Below are 18,150 nucleotides of genomic sequence, written 5' to 3' on the forward strand. Positions count from 1 at the left end.
ATAATCATCTCTTATAAGAGTGATTAAATTCAAATCTCAGTGCTTTGGGATTAATTTGAGCTCCAAATTTTTGTTTTTGATAGTGAAAACCAAAAGTTCTCATTTTCCTTCCGTTTCTTTTCAATCTTCCCCAGTTTTCTTAGCAACCAAATAGGGATAAACAACAAAGTTCATACATCTGCGACTCAAACCTTGGCAGAAAAACCCAAAAATTTATCAGCCATTCCTTAAGATCAATTTTGCAGTACCAGAAACTGAAAAATAAGTCAATAAAACAAAGTTAGCCAAATCGTTCTATTTCATCCTCTCTTTGCCGAACTCAATGCCTCATCTCCGTTGGTCTTCGCGTCACCTCACTGTGAATGGATTAGGTTTACGAATTTGATAAGGGTTTTTTTTTTTTTTTTAGTTTTTATAAGTAAATGAAATATGTCAATTGAGTTGTTATCTAGTCAACATATATATAATTTAATCTCGTGAACTTTTTCCATCTACCACTCAACGACCGAGACTATTTTGACACGTTAGGGTTTTTAAAGCCTAGTTGTATGAAACTATAAATTAACCAATTTCTGAGATTATGCAAGGTTTTGGTTATTGCAAATAATCGTCAATATAGTTCAAAAGTAAAAGCAGTGAAAAATACAAAACATACAATATGGTAACTCAGATAAACCAATAGAACAATTGTCCCAAAGTAAAATTAAAGTACTAGGGGGAAACTTTTCTAATGAAGCAAATCCACTACAACAAGAAAAGTTTTACAATCTCAAGAAAAGCATTATCCTAGACTCTATTTACAATCTCAAGAAAAGCATTATCCTAGACTCTACTACATGTAGACAAATTTAACAAAGAAAAATTTTTTGCTACACCAAAACGTCTAGAGTCTAACTATATTAGTTTCCTCCATAGATGACGCACCCGTTATATCACGGTTCAAGAACCTCTTAAAGATTTTCTTCACAGTAATAAGACTATTGTCTGAGCTATGGCTTCAGTTTCTTCACTGACTGTTCTTTAAATCTACTTGAAAGTCTTTGGTATGGTGAATTTGAGAAAATTTTAGTTACATAATTAACCCTAGCTGCACAAACACAGAAGGAGGGAAAATGTTAGAAAAAAATGTAACAGTAGATATAGACTAATAGGGAAAAGAAGAGGGTTTTTTTTTTTTTTTGGAGAATAGGGAGAAAAAAAGTTTGAAAAGAGAAAAGAAGTTAAAAAAAAAATTTGATGATGTGGCAAAATGATTGAGTTGCAAAATTTATTGCATAAATTAATATATATATATATATATATATATATATAAACCCATCAACCTTAATTAGAGTTATAAGAAAGAACAAAAATCCACCAAAGTAAGTGTAGAGAGAGAGAGAGAGATGATTATTTTGGTTTATATTAGAATGAGATATTTTGATATGGATCTATTTCGGAGTACCATTTCAAACTTTACACTATTTTGGTAATATATATTTCTAACACAACCTAAATATATCTAGGTCTTTGTTGAGGCCCATTTTGGCAAATAAGAAAAGGGCCAATGACAAGAAGAAGCCCAACAATATAACAATGGGTGAAAAAAGAAGAATTAGCAAAGTAAGAAAAATCATTAGGCCCATATGGCAGGAACATTGATACACAGGCCCACAAAATAGTAAAAGGGCCCCAAAGAAAGCAAATGGGCCCAAGGGAACCTCAAGGAAGGAGGTAATAAGCTCATAAGAATCGTAATAAGTAGAAAGCAAGCAAAGATGGGCCGAAGGAGCCTAAAGAAAGGAATTAGTAAATGGGATTGGTGCAAAGGCCAACAAACCCCAAAAGTAAAGGATATGTTACTTGGGCTGGAGAAGTCCGAAAGATTTAGCAAAAACTCATGAGAATGCAAGAATAAGATCGGCCAAGGATGCCTAAAGGAATGAAGCAAGCCAGGGATGTCCAAAGGAATAAAATGGGCCGAGGAAGCCTAAGATGATATGAAAACTATCCCAGTAGAAATACTAGGCAACGTAAGCCAAGAGAAAGAATAATACATGGCAGGCCCAAAGGAGGTCCAACAAGCACAAGTTAAGCGATACCATGGCAGAAACAATGCAGCTGCATGGTAAGAGTACCAATTGACCCATAAACCAGCAATAAAAGGAGACAGGGGCTGAACTAAAAAAGAAAAGGCCCATGCCCAAGTAATACGTAGCCCAAAGAAGAAACAAGATGCAAAGAATGAAGACCCAATGACTCATCCACGCCATAAAGAGTTAAAAATAAGCAACAAAACGCATAGCAAGACTAGACAAACTCACAGGCAATGACAAACATATGAACGGCAGACAAGCCATGGATTTATATGGAAGTGGAGCACGCACAAGACCCAGACACCACCCACTTGTACCCAGTCAATACAGGGGTAGTGGGCCATGGGTCAGAGATAAAAAAGGGTATGATCTAGCGGTGGGGAGAAGGGGGAAGTCTATTCTGGGATTCTTGCACAAGCTCTTTTGGGGGAGATGTCCTACTAGGATAACATACCACCTAAAAGAGGGAAACATGAGCTGAAATCATTAGGTGAATGCCATAGGAGTTAGTAAGAGAGAATACACAACCCTTATCCATGGAACTTAGACCCGGACTGGACCGTACGGTTGGACCGTAAAACCCTCGAACTGTTCACATCTACGGTCCATTTAAGGTGAAGAACTGTTCCATGCGAAAAAAGCATGGAACCGTACGGACCGCGGTCCGACCGTCCGGTTCTGTGAACCGTGAACGGTTCGGACGGTTCAAACGGGCTGCCTTGTTTTGTTTCAAAACGGTGCCGTTTCATCCCTTTTTTTTTTTCCCCCTAATACAGCGTCGTTTTGGGCTTTCTGAATCCTGATTGAATAACCCTCAATCCCTTTACCCTTAAACGAAACCCTCTCATTCGTTTCTACCTCTTCCTCACTCTCTCAATCACTCTCTCGTCTCTGCCTCCCTCTGTCGTCGACGTCGCCGTCGCGCTCAGCTCAACCCACTCTCAATCGCTCTCTCGTCTCTGCCTCTCTCCGTCATCGACGTCGACGTCGCCGTCGCGCTCAGCTTAGCCCACTCTCTCATCTCTGCCTCTCTCCGTCGTCGATGTCGCCGTCGAGCTCAGCTCAGCCCACTCTCTTAATCACTCTCTCGTCTCTGCCTCTCTCTGTCGTCAACATCGCCGTCGCAGCTCAGCTCAGCCCACTCTCTCAATCACTCTCTCGTCTCTGCCTCTCTTTGTCGTCGACGTCGCAACTCAACCCAGATCGCAGCTCAACCAAGATCGCACGGTCATCGCTCGAGAAAAGGCCGTTGAAGAGGTCATTTCCATTTTCTTCTTCTTTAATTCCATTACTACATTTTATTTTTCATTCATAAAATTGGATAATTCTTTGATTAATGAGAAATGAGAAATTCTGGGATTTTTTGTTTTTGAAAGTGGGGGTTTATGTTACTGTGGGGCTTGAAAGCCAAATCTGGGTGAGTTTGTGATCACAGTTTTACTAATGAGAAATGTTTCTGTTCAAATTTGTGTTCGTGTTGTCTGAAACTGTATTCTTTTTTTTTTTTTTTTTGATGAACCTGAAACTGTATTCTTAGTAATGCAGAAATTGCAGAAATTATAATCTGATTAAGGTTTATTCTTCCATTGTATAATCTTAGCGGTATGAGTTGCTTCCTAACTATTAATGCAGTATCGTCACAAGATTAGGATGTCTTTGTAGTTCTAGCATTCTTGCTTTGATGTCTTTAGCATTTAAAAACATTGTTGAAAATGGGAATTTATTAATTTTAGAGCAATCAATAATTACAATAAAATTTTCCTTTCTGTCATGTATCCTACTGTGAGTTGTTTTCAGTTTGGGAGTCGTAGCTTTGTTGTCTATGTAACATACCGCTGATTTATTTTATTTAAGCTTACTGAGATTTATCTGTGGAAACTTTGACAGCATTATGGGAACTTTCTGAATATAGTTGGTGTATTTTTGTGGATAGAGTCTGTTGTTATGTTTTAATTTGTAGTGTCTTTACTCTTTTTTACGGTTGGTAGTGTTTTAATGTGTATGAAGTTGTGGTTCTTTGAATATCTATATTTCAAAAATTGATGGGTCTATGCGTGTTTGACTGTTGTTTAGTCTTTTAGATTAAAATGGAAACAGAGAGCGGGTCTACTCCATCACATGAAGTTGATTCCAATGTAGTGGAATCTTGCTCAAGAGTAAGGGAAAAGGTTGATCCGGCTTGGGAACATTTTAGCCTTGGGTCGGATGAGAAGGGACGGAATACTTTTACATGTGAGTATTGTAGGCAAACATATAAAGGTGGGGGTATTAATAGGATGAAAAAACACCTTGCGGGGATAAAAGGTGATATTGGATCGTGTAAAAAGGTTTCTCATGATGTGAGATACCAAATGTTGGAATATGTGAAGGAGTTTGAGTTGAAGAAAAAAGCTGAGAAACAACGTCAAGAAGAAATGTTTAGTGTGCCTTCTACAAATAGTGATTTGCAAGAAGATGATGATGTTCAAGAAGTATTTAGTAGTGGGTTGCCTAAAAAACCTGTTTTAGGTAAAAGAAATGGTACAAAGCTAGTGGATAATTACTTTGCTCCAAGAACTACTCCAGGAGCTCAACCTGGTCTTAAAAGTGTATTCCAAAGCAAAGAAAGGGTGAGGCAAGTTGATATGGCTATTGCAAGGTTTCTGTATGACAATTGCATTCCCTTTAATGTAGTGAATTCAGTGTACTACCAAATGATGATTGATGCCATAGCTGCTGCAAAGGTCCATCTTATCATGCTGTACGGGTCCCTTTGTTGAGGGATAATAAAAAAGGAGTTCAGTTATTGGTTGAGTCACAACGTAGGCATTAGGCAGAAGTTGGATGTACACTTATGGCTGATGGTTAGACAGATACTAGACATAGGTCATTGATTAATTTCCTTGTTTATTGTCCTAGGGGAATGGTATTTGTAAAATCAGTTGATGCCTCAGATATTGTGAAGAATACTAGAAACTTGTTTAAATTGTTTGATGAAGTAGTTACATGGGTTGGTCCAAAAAACATAGTTCACTTGGTTACTGATAATGCTTCCAACTATGTATCTGCTGGTAAATTGTTGTGTGAAAAGTATAAAACTATTAGTTGGTCTCCTTGTGCAGCACATTACCTGAATCTTGTGTTGCAGGATATGGGGGAGATGTCTCATGTGGAGAGACTAAAAAATCGTTCAACCAAAGTTACAGTTTTTATTTATAATCATTTAGCTTTGATTGCTTGGTTGAGGAAGAGACCTGGTTGGACAGATATTGTACGTGCAGGAGCAACAAGATTTGCTACTACTTTCCTTTCATTTGGAAGCCTTCATGTGCATAAGCATGACTTGCAAGCCTTAGTGACTAGCAAGTTCTTTGTGGACAATAGATTGGCAAGAGAGTCAAAGACAAAAGAAGTAGTTTCTATCATATTGGATAATTCTTTTTGGGATGATATTAATGTTCTTGTCAAGATTTCATCACCACTCATTCGTTTGTTACGGATTGTTGATTCTGATCAAAGGCCTGCAATAGGATATGTGTATGAGGGCATGCATAGAGCACGGTTGGGAATCAAGAAGATCTTCCGAATGAAGAAGCACTTGTACAAGCCATACACCTCAATTATAAAAAACCGTTGGGACAAGCATTTACGTAAAGATCTTCATGCTGCTGCATATTGGTTAAATCCCCCTTTTCAATATGATGAGGAGAATTTTTGTCGGAAACCAGCAGTAAATATGGCTATTTTGGACTACATTGGGACAAAATATGATGGTGATCAAGAAAAGGTAATAAGGGAAACCCAATATTTTCGGAACCGTATTGGGAGCTTTGATAGAGATCTTGCATTGTCAACAAGCAAGACCACTCATCCAGGTGAGAAGTAATTAGTTTACTTTAGTACTATAAACAAATCTTAGTTTCTTTGTTCATGTTAAAAGTTAGTTTTGTCACTATAATTAGAATAACTGAAGTGATTATTTAATTGAAAGTTTGTTTTTTTTATGTTGATTAATATTAGATTACGTTGTGTTATGAAAATCAGATGAATGGTGGAAGTTGTGGGGTGCTGATGCTCCAAACTTGCAAAAATTGGCAATTAGAGTCCTTAGCCAAACTTCCGCCTCTTCTGGATGTGAGCGTTGTTGGAGTTTATTTGATCAAATACATTCTAAGAGGAGAAATAGGTTGGAGCATCAAAGGCTCAATGATCTTGTATTTGTTAATCATAACTTGCGATTGAGACATACGTAATTAAATGCTATATTTTGTCATTATATTAATTTTTAAGAAGTCATTTATATAATGTAATTGTTAGTTACTAATTATGTTCAAATTCCAATAATGAGCATGACATTTTATGCAGGCTTTACAACAAAAAGCTTAATTTTGATCCCATTGATTATGCAAGTATCGAAAAAACTGATTTTTGGGTATTTGTGGAAGAGGAAGACCCATATCTTAATTATGAAGAGTTGGAGAATGCAATTTATGAAGAGGGTGCATATCCAGCAAATGTAGAGGCTTCTTTTAATATTGAAGGTTAGTTTATATGTAAACAATTTGATAACCTATAGTGATTTTTCTTTTATTTTTTTCAAACTTACATAAACATTATGATAATTTTTCTTTTTATTTTGTTCAAACTTGTGTGTAGAATCTATAGATGATAGCAGTGAGGTTGAAGGAATTGATTTGGGAACATTTGGACAACCTATTGGCCCTCCTCCTGGATTTCCAGGGAATGATGACGAGCATGATAACTTTCATGACATTGATGATTTATGATCATAATAATTCTGTTTGAACGTTAAAGTTCTATTTTGTATTTTAGAGATAATTTCTATGTCTTTTTGTAAGACACAGTGTGTGACTTGGAGTTTGAAGTTTTATTATTGTTTTTTAGAACTAAGTTTTATGTATTTTTGTAAGAAACAAAGTGTAATAGTGTACTATAACTTGGAGGCTTGTTTATGTATTTTTACTTTGTACTTTTAAGTTTTATGGACTACATTGGCTAGTTTGGACTACATTGGGGTGTGAATTTTGGTAATAGAAGCAGTACTAGTACCAGTATGGCAGTACTCTATCTATGGTTGCTTACTTAATTATTAGTTATGTATGTTTTACCTTTGTGTTAGTATAGTTAATTAGTAAGAGTAATGTCTTTTTGTGCTTTTGTAATAGAAGCAGTAATAGTACTTTGTAGCTTGTGCATGTCTGAGTTGGAATCTGGATATACCTGTAATGCATGTGCATGAAAGTACTTAGATGAAGATTTCATTGCAAGCCCACTCTCTTGAGATCTAGCTAGGGCTATGCAGGTGAATATATTATATATAGATACTTCAAACTAATAATTTACTAAGTTTTGCCTTTTTCTCAGCCTTTGAATGCATTTGTGTATGTCTGTTGGTTGTCTTGAAAGTAAATTAGACTAATTTAGTTAATTTTTTTATTTTTTATTAATTTAATGTTTTTATATATATTTAAAATAATTATTAAATTAATTATGATGTCATCACGGTTCGACCCCGGTTCGATCTCGGTTCGACCTTGAAAACCTTGAACTTCTCCCTTTTACGGTTCAATGAACGATCCGGGTCTGAAAACCATGCCCTTATCTGGATGGGTATGCTAGGAAAGTAAGAAAATAAAACAAGAATCCCTTTTTTCTGGGAATAGAATGTGGCGCAACCAGCACAGGGTGGTGATGGTAGCTGGGCAGCCAACAGACCAGTAGGTGGCCAGGGAAGGACACCCACAACAGGCCAAAAGCAATTGAAGGGTAAAATAAGCAGATAGTATAAAAAGGCCTTAGCTGTGCATAGTAAACAACAACGGAGGGAGAACAAGGAAGAACAACAGGAAACATAGATAGAAAAGAGAAATAGAAAGCAGAGAAAAACAGAGAGGATAAATAAATAAATAAATAAAAGAGTAGGAAGTGAAGTGTTATATTATGTCTCTCCTGCCATAACATTTTATGACAACATCCCCTGTCGTGGACGCATGGTCAAGATCTCTATAAGGGGGACCTGGCTTATGCACAAGCTGGCTTAAAGTGCATTTCAATTGAGCTAGTCCCGACTCTCTCACACCAGAACTATCGAACCATAGTCCAGTAGGAACAGTCCAGCCCAGAATAAAAAAAGGCCCACCACAATCTTTATTACAAAGTTTTATACCACTTTAAAATATCAAAGAAAGATATAGATGATTATTTCGGTTAATTTATAATTGAATGAGATATTTTGGTATGGATCTATAATTGAAAGATATAGATGATTCTTTCGGTTAATTTATAATTTCTAACTCAACCTAAATATATCTAGGTCTTTATTACAAAGTTTTATACCACTTTAAATTATCAATTCAAAATCAAATAATACACGTTCTTAATATCATCATTTCATCAGTTATAATATATCATTAAAGAATAAAGATTCCTTTATTTATGGTTAAGATCTCTTTAATGGGAGGGATCCTTTTCCTACGCTTATCTCATCCTTCCATTTGATTGATAAATTTGAAAGTTGAAACATTCTTAACACAATCATTATATCAATTATAAGAGTAATGCTAATGTAGCCAACTTCTTACTGGTTCTCATCTAAACCCGCTAATAACATCATTTTCTTATTTATCAATAATCACTCACTATATCAGTAGTTTGTAAAAAATTTTATAAAAAAGTTTATATCTCTAACATTTTCATTCGTTACAAATTAAGAATAAGTTATTTTAGGATAAGATCCCCTCAATGGTTCGGGATCATTTCCCTAGATTTGTCTCATTTTTTTCATTTGGTGGATAAGGTTCAAATATTCTTCCGTGTCTTCTAGAGGTTTTTTTTTTTTTTTTTTTTTTTTGGGAGAAACAAGCAAAATAAGGGAAAGGAAAATGGGTTCCAATATAAAAGTACACCACAACTCCACTCATAACTTTTAAGGGAGGGTATGAAAAGGAAGAGATTGGACGACTTTGATTGTTTTGGTAAGAATATGAGCATCATACTCTAAAGATTTGTACTGGAATTAGATTGAGAATATCAAATCAAACATTCAAACTCAAAATTCATATTTTAAGAAGGAAATAAAAAATAGAAATAAAAACAAAAGACTAACAAAAACAGTTTAATGTTTGTTTACATATGGGTCAAAATCATCAACAAGATTGAATGAGACGGAATTTAAACCAACCTAGAATATAGGGATAATTCCTACTAGTTAACTAATCAATATGGATTAATTTCGCGACAATTCCAACCAAAACAGAAGTAATCATTTTAATTTTAATTTTCTGAATTAGATAAACTCTTTTATTATCTATATCTATACTATTAATAACATGATTCTTTGTTTGGTTTTCAACATTTTACGTACTAAAATATCCTCACACAAATTCTTAAACTCTTTAAAATACCTCATATCTTTTAGTTCAATAATTTTAAATTTAAAAACACAATCTAGTTAAAAGAGTAATTTACTATTTTTAAAAGATTTCTTAAAGTTGCATGCTTTCAAAATTTTATCAAAATCCTAAAAATTAGGAAACTGTCTTTATCTCACTTTTAAACATTATTTCACTAAACCTAAAATAATAAAAATAGAAAACAGTTTTATTGCATGCACAAAGCACCTGTAGTGAGTCTAGTATAGATACATATGCATTGGCTAAAACTTATTACATACACGACACAGTGAGCACACATTTGTTATGCAACTACATGTGTACTTGCACAAATTTGTTATGCAACTAAAAATGTGGGTTCAAACCACAATTTCAAACTGAAATCATAGTTTGAACCCACATTTTCAGTTGCTACACAAATGTGTGCAAGTACACACGTGTGACGTGTGTAATAAACACTTCCTTGTACATGTACGTGAATAGCAAACGTAATCTAAGCCCAAAAACCTTGCACAAACAAATGCACGTAAAAGTTTGGAAATTCAAAATAATAATAATAATAATCCTCAAACACGGTTCGATTTTTCATTCTCAGCTCCCACAAATGACTTGGGAAGTTTGTCTTAAAAAATTTAAGCTTTTTTTTTCATTTCAGCATGTGGTTACAATAAAAAGAAAGTTGGGCACGACAAAACTTCACAACATTTTCATGAATTAGTTGGATGTAAATCTAATTTTATTTTGAGATGCTGATTTGGTCGTCGAAGAATCATTTAAGAACGAATCCAAAGATTGCTAGTCCAAACTGATCTATCCGAGTATTTTGGTAACAATAGATAACCCTTCATGTTTGTCTACAATTTGACAGGCTCACTTTATCTAACAATAGATAATCTATCGTTGTACACTTGTTTGTTTTAAGTTGTTATGTTTCTAATGTGGGATTTTATTTCGAGTATAAATAGGGCCTAAGTGTGCTTGTGCTTTTCATGACTGTCCAAGCATTTGCTTTTTAGTCTTTTCTTTATCTTAGTCGAACAGTTTTTTCTGTTTTAACCTTTGTTCTTATTCAATCCTTCCAAGTTCGAGGCTTTTGAATAAACATGAAGGGTTTTTTGTTCTTTAAAATGTTTGTCGTTTTTGTTGTCCTTGGTTTATGTCCCTATGTCATGGCTAAGGAGTGCACAAACATTCCTACTGATATATCAAGACCAGAACTAGCATCACTGTCACACACACTACGATCCCACCTCTTCTCTACTAACAAGCAGCATGAAATGCATTTGACACCAACTGACAATTCGGCTTGGTCAAATTTGGCATCCAACACCGTAGATAAACGGGGTTGGGATATAATGTATCAAAAAATTAAAAATAAAGCTGTGTTTAATGTGTCCAATGACATTCTCCAGGAAGTGTCGTTGCATGCTGTGACATTGGCTCCAAATTCAATGCATTGGCAAGCACAGCAAACGAATTTGGAGTACCTGTTGATGTTGAATGTGGATAACTTGGTTTGGAGCTTTAGGAAGACGGCCGGTTTGCCAACACCTGGGAAGCCATATGGGGGGTGGGAAGACCCAAGTGAAGAACTTCGGGGTCATTTTGTAGGTTGGTTTTAATCTTGTTATAAAAAAAAATTAGCCATTTTTTTTCTTTAGTGGGTGGAATTTGGCACATTGGTTCACATTATTCTAAAGTTTAAAGAAAGTAACTAGGGATATGATCCAAGGTAAGGATGAGTAGCATAAAAAGATCCATGAAGCCGAAACCCCAATCAGAAGGAATTTTAATATCTCTATTTAAGATGCAATTTAAATATCTGACATTTTATCTTTAATGTTTACAATGAATAACAAGATTTTTTTTTTTTTTTTTAAATTATCTTGAAGGGCATTTCTTGAGTGCAACAGCAAAAATGTGGGCTAGCACTCACAATGAAACCATTAGACAGAGAATGACAGCAGTGGTGAATGCTTTATCTGCCTGCCAGGAGAAAATTGGCACCGGATATCTTTCTGCTTTTCCGTCTGAGTTCTTTGATCGTTTTGAAGCTATAAAGCCTGTTTGGGCTCCATATTACACGATTCACAAGGTAGAATCTACTTCTGTTGCTTTACAAGATGGAAATGATATATTTGGCCTCAAAATTGTTGTACAATTAGCTTTCAACTTTTCTACTTTGACAGATCTTGGCAGGCCTACTTGATCAACATACATTTGGTGAAAATGCTCACGCTTTAAAAATGGTGACATGGATGGTTGACTATTTTTACAAACGTGTTCAGAATGTGGTAACAAAGTACAGTATAGAAAGGCACTATACATCACTTAATGAAGAATTTGGTGGCATGAATGATCTCCTTTACAGGTTATATACCATTACGGTAAGAAAATTCATCTCTGTGTATTAGCTCCTCTAATAAATACTTCAAATTTAAGTACTTGATATTAGTTCTGTACTTGGTTGAGATATGTAGCAAGAGAAATAGAAGATTGTTTTCTACCTGGTAATTATTTCAATTTGCAATTGTTACAGAACTTGTTCTTTGGATTTTTTTGTATGACGGTACCGAGCAAGAACTGTTGCCTTAAATGAAAATAGCCTCATTTTCATTATCTAATAGCCACTAAGGATATGAATGAGTAACATTTTGAAATGTTACCATCGTTACATCAGAAGTTTGCCTAATATGACATGAATTGTGGAAAGTGTAGTTTTCTTTGTTTGATTAGATTTCCATTAATGCCTTCCTGGTCGCATGTTGTTTCTGTTGCTTTCATAGTACCTGTGTCATTCTGATCTTTTGGTTCTAATATAAGCCTTTCATTTTATTATGTGCAGAGAGATCCAAGGCATTTGATATTGGCTCATTTATTTGACAAACCCTGCTTTCTAGGACTCCTTGCAGTACAGGTAATCCTTATTTTCTGTTGGCTAAGTATAGTGCATTTTGGCATATAAGAAACGTCCAGCAATAAATTGAGACTTTGTTACCTTAGAGAATGCTGTCTCCTCTGGAACTACACAAAATTCTGAAATAGTTATCTTTAGGTTCAAAGTAGAAATGAGTGGCCTTGTCATCAAATGGTACTGTTGCTTCCCCTTTTTGTAGGAGGTTGCAGGATTGATAATTTGTTCATTTATAATAAGCTCTATTGGTTATGTTCCAGATTGCATATGTGTGTGCATTCACGCTTTAATTCCCTTCAAACATGCATGATTCCTATTTTTTTGCAAAAATTCAAAGCCTTTGAAAATAAATTTCATTATGAAAGTATTGAAATTGATAGTAAGACCAACAATGTTTTGTAAAGAACACTATTTATTGAAGTAGGAAGTGATATGTATGACCAATATTTGAAGTGTTACGATTTTAAGGAAGGGAAGATGTGAACTGAAATTTTTTGTTTGAAGGTTGTAATGGGAGCTAAACTCTTGTTGTGTTCTTGTTAATAGAGTATTTATGATGTTCAAAAAAATACAACAACCAAGCCTAATTCCCAAATTTGTTTTGGGTTGGCTATGGATCCTTCACAGAAAAAAGCAGATTCAATTTTATGTAGATCCAGTGTTCCACTAAAAATTAATATGTGAATCTTTGAAGCTGGGTATATTCTGTCTGACCTTGCCTTTATTTCAATTCTACCTCAGTTTAAACAAAATCAAATTGGCCACCCATGGCTGAACTAGTAGAACTAGATCTCTAGATTAGTAATATTCAGTTTACTACTGGTCTATCATTCACTTCACTTCTGGAGCAAAAGAAATCTTTAGTAAATCACATTGGCAGCAATTATTTTGTCCCACTTTTTTGTCTCTTCTAACTTTATGTCGATTCCAAGTAATATTATTTACTATCTCATTTGAAATTGGAATACAAAAGGATGGTGTTAAATATACGGATGAATTACTGAGTAGTAGCATACATTCTTCTTTTCTCAGAATACCATACAGATTTTATGCTTCTCTCAAAATTACATCACCTGTGCTTATACAGTTTAAAGCTGTTCTTCCGAATTTATTCATATTCTAGTTTCTATGTTATTCTATATTCTGACTTTCATACTTTTCTAAGTTGCTATTATTTGACAAAAATTCATTCTTTCACATTTAGGCTGATGACATATCTGGATTTCATGCCAACACACATATCCCAGTTGTTATTGGATCTCAAATGCGGTATGAAGTCACTGGTGATCCACTTTATAAGGTAAACTGAGTCATAAATAATCTGAACTATGGTACTTGACAAAGCCTTATATATTTCTACTGCATATGCTTATGCTGAATCACTATATGCACTTTTTTACGTCTCCCTTCCCCCTTTTAATTTTGGTTGTTGGTTTGATGCTGAACTCCTGTTCAATTGGCCTTTTCACCTTTCTTGTTGAGACATTTTGATCCTTCACTATTTTGTCTTAGTTTTTGTCACTTTAGAGGCGATACAGTTCTTCTGAGGCTTTACCTTATGCTAAAAATATGGTTATGGATTTTTCTCAAGATTTGTAATGTTCATTCAAAATTATTTGTGCCAGGCAATAGGGACGTACTTCATGGACGTTGTTAACTCTTCACACATCTATGCCACAGGGGGGACATCAGAGTCAGAATTCTGGTATTAATATTAGTCAATATATATTGCAATTTATCTCATGTGAACTAAGCACCATATGCTATAAAGTAAATATGAAACCTCATGTGCATCTTTTTTAACATATGAACAGGACTGACCCGAAGCGATTGGCAGATACCCTAAACCCAGAAACTGAAGAATCATGCACAACTTATAACATGTTGAAGGTATATTGTTTAAATTAAAATAGAATTCTTTATTAATTGCTCTTTTGAAAGCCGATTTGCAGCTATATAAAAATTTACACATTTACATCGAAGGTTGGATTCCCTCTGACATTTGTGTATGCATGGCCCTTTTGTTTTTCTGAGATACAACACCCTGGTAAATGTAAATATAATTAGATTAGCATGCATTGGTGACCTTTTGTAGGTCTCTCGCCACCTGTTTACATGGACCAAAGAAGTGGCATATGCAGATCATTATGAGCGTGCCTTGACAAATGGTGTTCTAAGCATTCAAAGAGGAACAGAACCTGGAGTGATGATTTACATGCTCCCACTAGGTCATGGAGTTTCCAAGGCCGTCTCCTACCATGGATGGGGAACACCGTTTGACTCTATGTGGTGTTGCTATGGCACAGGTATGGATTTGATTCTCAATTTTTAACTCATATAGATTTTCCTCATATTATTATAGCAGTCTCATCTTATATCTCTTTTAAGTTCCGTTGATTTAATAAGTTTTTCTTCTTTCTGCTTCTGTAGCAACTGAATCATTCTCAAAGCTAGGAGATTCAATATATTTTGAAGAGAAAGTAAAGGGTCCAGCTCTTTACATCATCCAGTACATATCAAGCTCATTTAATTGGGAATCTGGACAAATTTTGCTGAATCAGACAGTTCTTCCTGTTGTTTCCTCGGATCCATACCTTCGAGTGACATTCACATTTTCTTCAGTGAAGGTACTGGTCACAGTTAATTTTTTATACCTAGATACCACTGTTGAAAATATTTTCCTCTTGACATCACTTCGTGAAACAAAGAAAAAGAAAATTGTTAAATATTAAAACTAAAAGATATATCTAGTGATAAGTCTGACTTGAGTGGAAGTAGGACACTGAAAGCTATATATCTAGTGATGGTTCTTTGAAACTTGGACTATTTTCATTGCAAAAACATTGTTCACTTTCCTTTTTAATTATTCTGGTTCAGATTAGTTTCCTGATCAAATTCTTAGTACTTCCAAATTGAACGGACTACTGCTTTTGGAGGATGCTTTCTGGCAAACCAGGCTTTCCATTCATGTTGCATTCTTTTTATACCATGTTAAAACTTCCTTCTACAATTCACTATTTTTTTCATAACATGTGACATTACTTCCATAATATTACCTCTGAAACTCCTCTTGAAATATTTAAAGTGAATGAACTACATGTGACTAGGTCCACAACTTTCCAAACTAACTCAAGTGCACCACACTCTCTCTCTTTCTCACACACACTCACGTCCACATGCACACACGCCACTGCTCAAGCAACACGAGTTGTGAATGCATAGACAAACACTCATCCTTTAATAAAACCCAATGATCACATATGACGGTACTGGTATTTACAATAAAGGAGAGCATAACAAAGACAACATCTAAGCTAACCATCAGTTGTGTTAAAAAAGTACTTGAACCATCTGATATAGAGCTTAGGGTTAGAATGTGGAGACTGAAAAACATATGCTTTGTTTTCAAAGTACTAATTAAGTGTGAAGGTGACTAATTAATTAAAAAATGAACTGCAGGGGGCAGGCCAATCCTCTACCTTGAACCTGAGGATACCAATTTGGACAAGCAATGCTAAGGCATCAATTAATGCTCAGAGTTTGACTGTACCAGCTCCAGGTGTGGATCGACTCTCTCTCTCTCTCTCTCTCTCTCTCTCTCTCTATGCTACCTTATATTCTAAATAATGAACCGATCAAAAAGCAAAGAAAGGTTTTGGCATATTTCTGCAGTTGCCATTTTATTGTTTAATCTTTTATTTATTATGATGATCAAATCCTCTCCAACTCTATCACGTGTACAAACTGAAGAGTTCCTTGGGGGGTCACCATTTCTTGCTTATTTCATTCATGATGCAGGTAATTTCCTATCGGTCACTAGAAAATGGGGACCCGGTGACAAATTAACACTTCAGCTGCCCATTAATTTGAGAACAGACGATATTAGAGGTATTTTCATTGCGAATAGTCACTTAAAAAATTTATGCAAATCCTGATCCCAAGCATACCCTTTTTCTTCCCTAACTTTTGTAAGTTTTTCTAAATAGCAACAGAAATATTACAGATGATATATTACTTACTAATTCTATGCAATAAAATTCAGATGACCGGCCTGAGTATGCTTCTCTTAAGGCCATATTTTATGGCCCCTATCTGCTTGCGGGTCACACCACTAATGACTGGGACCTCAAAACTGGATCAGCCAAGTCTTTGTCAGACTGGATAACTCCAATCCCTGCTGCCTACAATGCTTATTTGGTTTCACTTTCCCAAGGGTCTACAAACTCAAGTGTTGTCTTAACCAACTCAATAAAATCACTTACAATGGAAAAAACACCTCCACCTTTCAACACTTCAGCTGCTAGAGCCACTTTCAGATTCATTCTAACTGACTCACCTCCTCCAAAGTTTTTGACACTTAAAGATGCTATCAACAAGTCAGTCTTGTTAGAACCATTCGATTATCCAGGAATGGTTGTAGTGACCGAAGGCAAAGACAAAGAAGTTCAAGTTGCAGCCTCTCCTGTTCGCAGTGGTTCTTCTGTTTTCCGCGTGGTTGCAGGATTGGATGGAAGGCCTGGGACAGTATCATTGGAGTCAGAAGGCTACAAGGGTTGCTTTGTGCATAATAGTGGTGAGAAATACGGTACAGGTACAATCTTGAGGCTCGGCTGCAAGTCACGCTCATCAGGTGCCAATTTTAATCAGGCTGCTAGCTTTGTAATGGAAAAGGGACTAAGTGAGTATGATCCTGTCAGCTTTGTGGCAAAAGGGGCTAAGAGGAATTTTCTTCTGCAACCATTAATGAGCTTCAAGGATGAATTTTATAATGTCTATTTTAACATTCAAGCTTAACTAGTTTGGTGGGAGAGTGGGAGGTCCTTTACAATATGTACCCTTGCCTCCTTGCTATTGTTGCTACCTTTTCAAGTTCGACAAGTTACGTGTACTGTGTTGGACCTGTAAAATTTTGTAACACGAATAAAGAGAAAAAATATGTCAACTTCAAATGATCATTTTTGTGATCATATAGTATTAAATGTGTGGATAAAGATCAAAATCAAGAATGAAAATAACTTTGATGCGTTCGGTGTACAGATTAACTTGACTTGTGATTGTGAATAAATTAAGGTAAATATCATGCAGGCACATCTCAATGCTTTGGTGAGAATGCATGCGCTCTCTATAGCGTGGTCATCTCTTAAAAGCACGTTAAAATTTATTATTAAATTCAAAATTTTCTATGTACTTGAGATAATTGATAATTTATCATAATATCATAGTAAATTGTCTACTTTTTTTAATTAAATATTTGCTCTATTTCCTATTTAAAATTTTAATAATTCTACATGTTTTCCCTACTTATTAAAGGTTAAATGAATAAATTCATCATTTCTTAATAGCTAAAAAATTTGGGACAATATTTAATTTATCAAAACTGAGTATCTTTCCTTGTTTGTCTCTTTTATCTATCACCAATTCTTTGTTCTCCAATTTATTATTGAATTATTATAAATTTACAATCATTGCAACGTACAAACATTCTCCAGTATGTCTAGTGGCACATAACTTATTACAATCTTTGTTGTAATTACTAAATTAGCATGTTGTTATTCGTACACAATAAAACTAGTTCCAGTAGTTAGTTTATTTGAAAGTGATATTGCATCAATCACAACTTACCATCTCAATAAACTATGTCATTGGCTCATTATTTTCATTTGGGCATTGATTTCCACACAAATTTAAAAATTTTTGTAGTTATACTCTAGTTATGTAATGTATAATAAACCTGATTTAAAACACTAATATTACTATTTTCGTGTGTGTT

The 18,150-nt window shown here is 35.0% G+C and overlaps 2 protein-coding genes across 2 annotated transcripts; both read left to right on the forward strand.

Moving 5' to 3' along the window:
- The first annotated feature begins 4,162 nt into the window (after positions 1-4,162).
- Positions 4,163-5,845, forward strand: LOC115994184. The gene is made up of 3 exons (XM_031118242.1): positions 4,163-4,815; positions 4,974-5,784; positions 5,837-5,845. Exons 1-3 carry the CDS (start codon positions 4,163-4,165, stop codon positions 5,843-5,845), a joined length of 1,473 nt encoding a protein of 490 aa, XP_030974102.1.
- A 4,676-nt stretch (positions 5,846-10,521) lies between these two features.
- LOC115975931 lies at positions 10,522-17,286 on the forward strand. Its single transcript, XM_031096992.1, has 12 exons — positions 10,522-11,077; positions 11,359-11,561; positions 11,656-11,853; positions 12,312-12,383; positions 13,585-13,680; positions 14,006-14,085; positions 14,195-14,270; positions 14,476-14,686; positions 14,811-15,007; positions 15,840-15,939; positions 16,179-16,268; positions 16,423-17,286. Exons 1-12 carry the CDS (start codon positions 10,570-10,572, stop codon positions 17,172-17,174), a joined length of 2,583 nt encoding a protein of 860 aa, XP_030952852.1. The 5' UTR covers positions 10,522-10,569; the 3' UTR covers positions 17,175-17,286.
- The last annotated feature ends 864 nt before the right edge of the window (positions 17,287-18,150 follow it).

Source organism: Quercus lobata, chromosome 1 (assembly GCF_001633185.2).
Source record: "Quercus lobata isolate SW786 chromosome 1, ValleyOak3.0 Primary Assembly, whole genome shotgun sequence".
In the NCBI taxonomy this organism is placed as follows: Eukaryota; Viridiplantae; Streptophyta; class Magnoliopsida; order Fagales; family Fagaceae; genus Quercus; species Quercus lobata.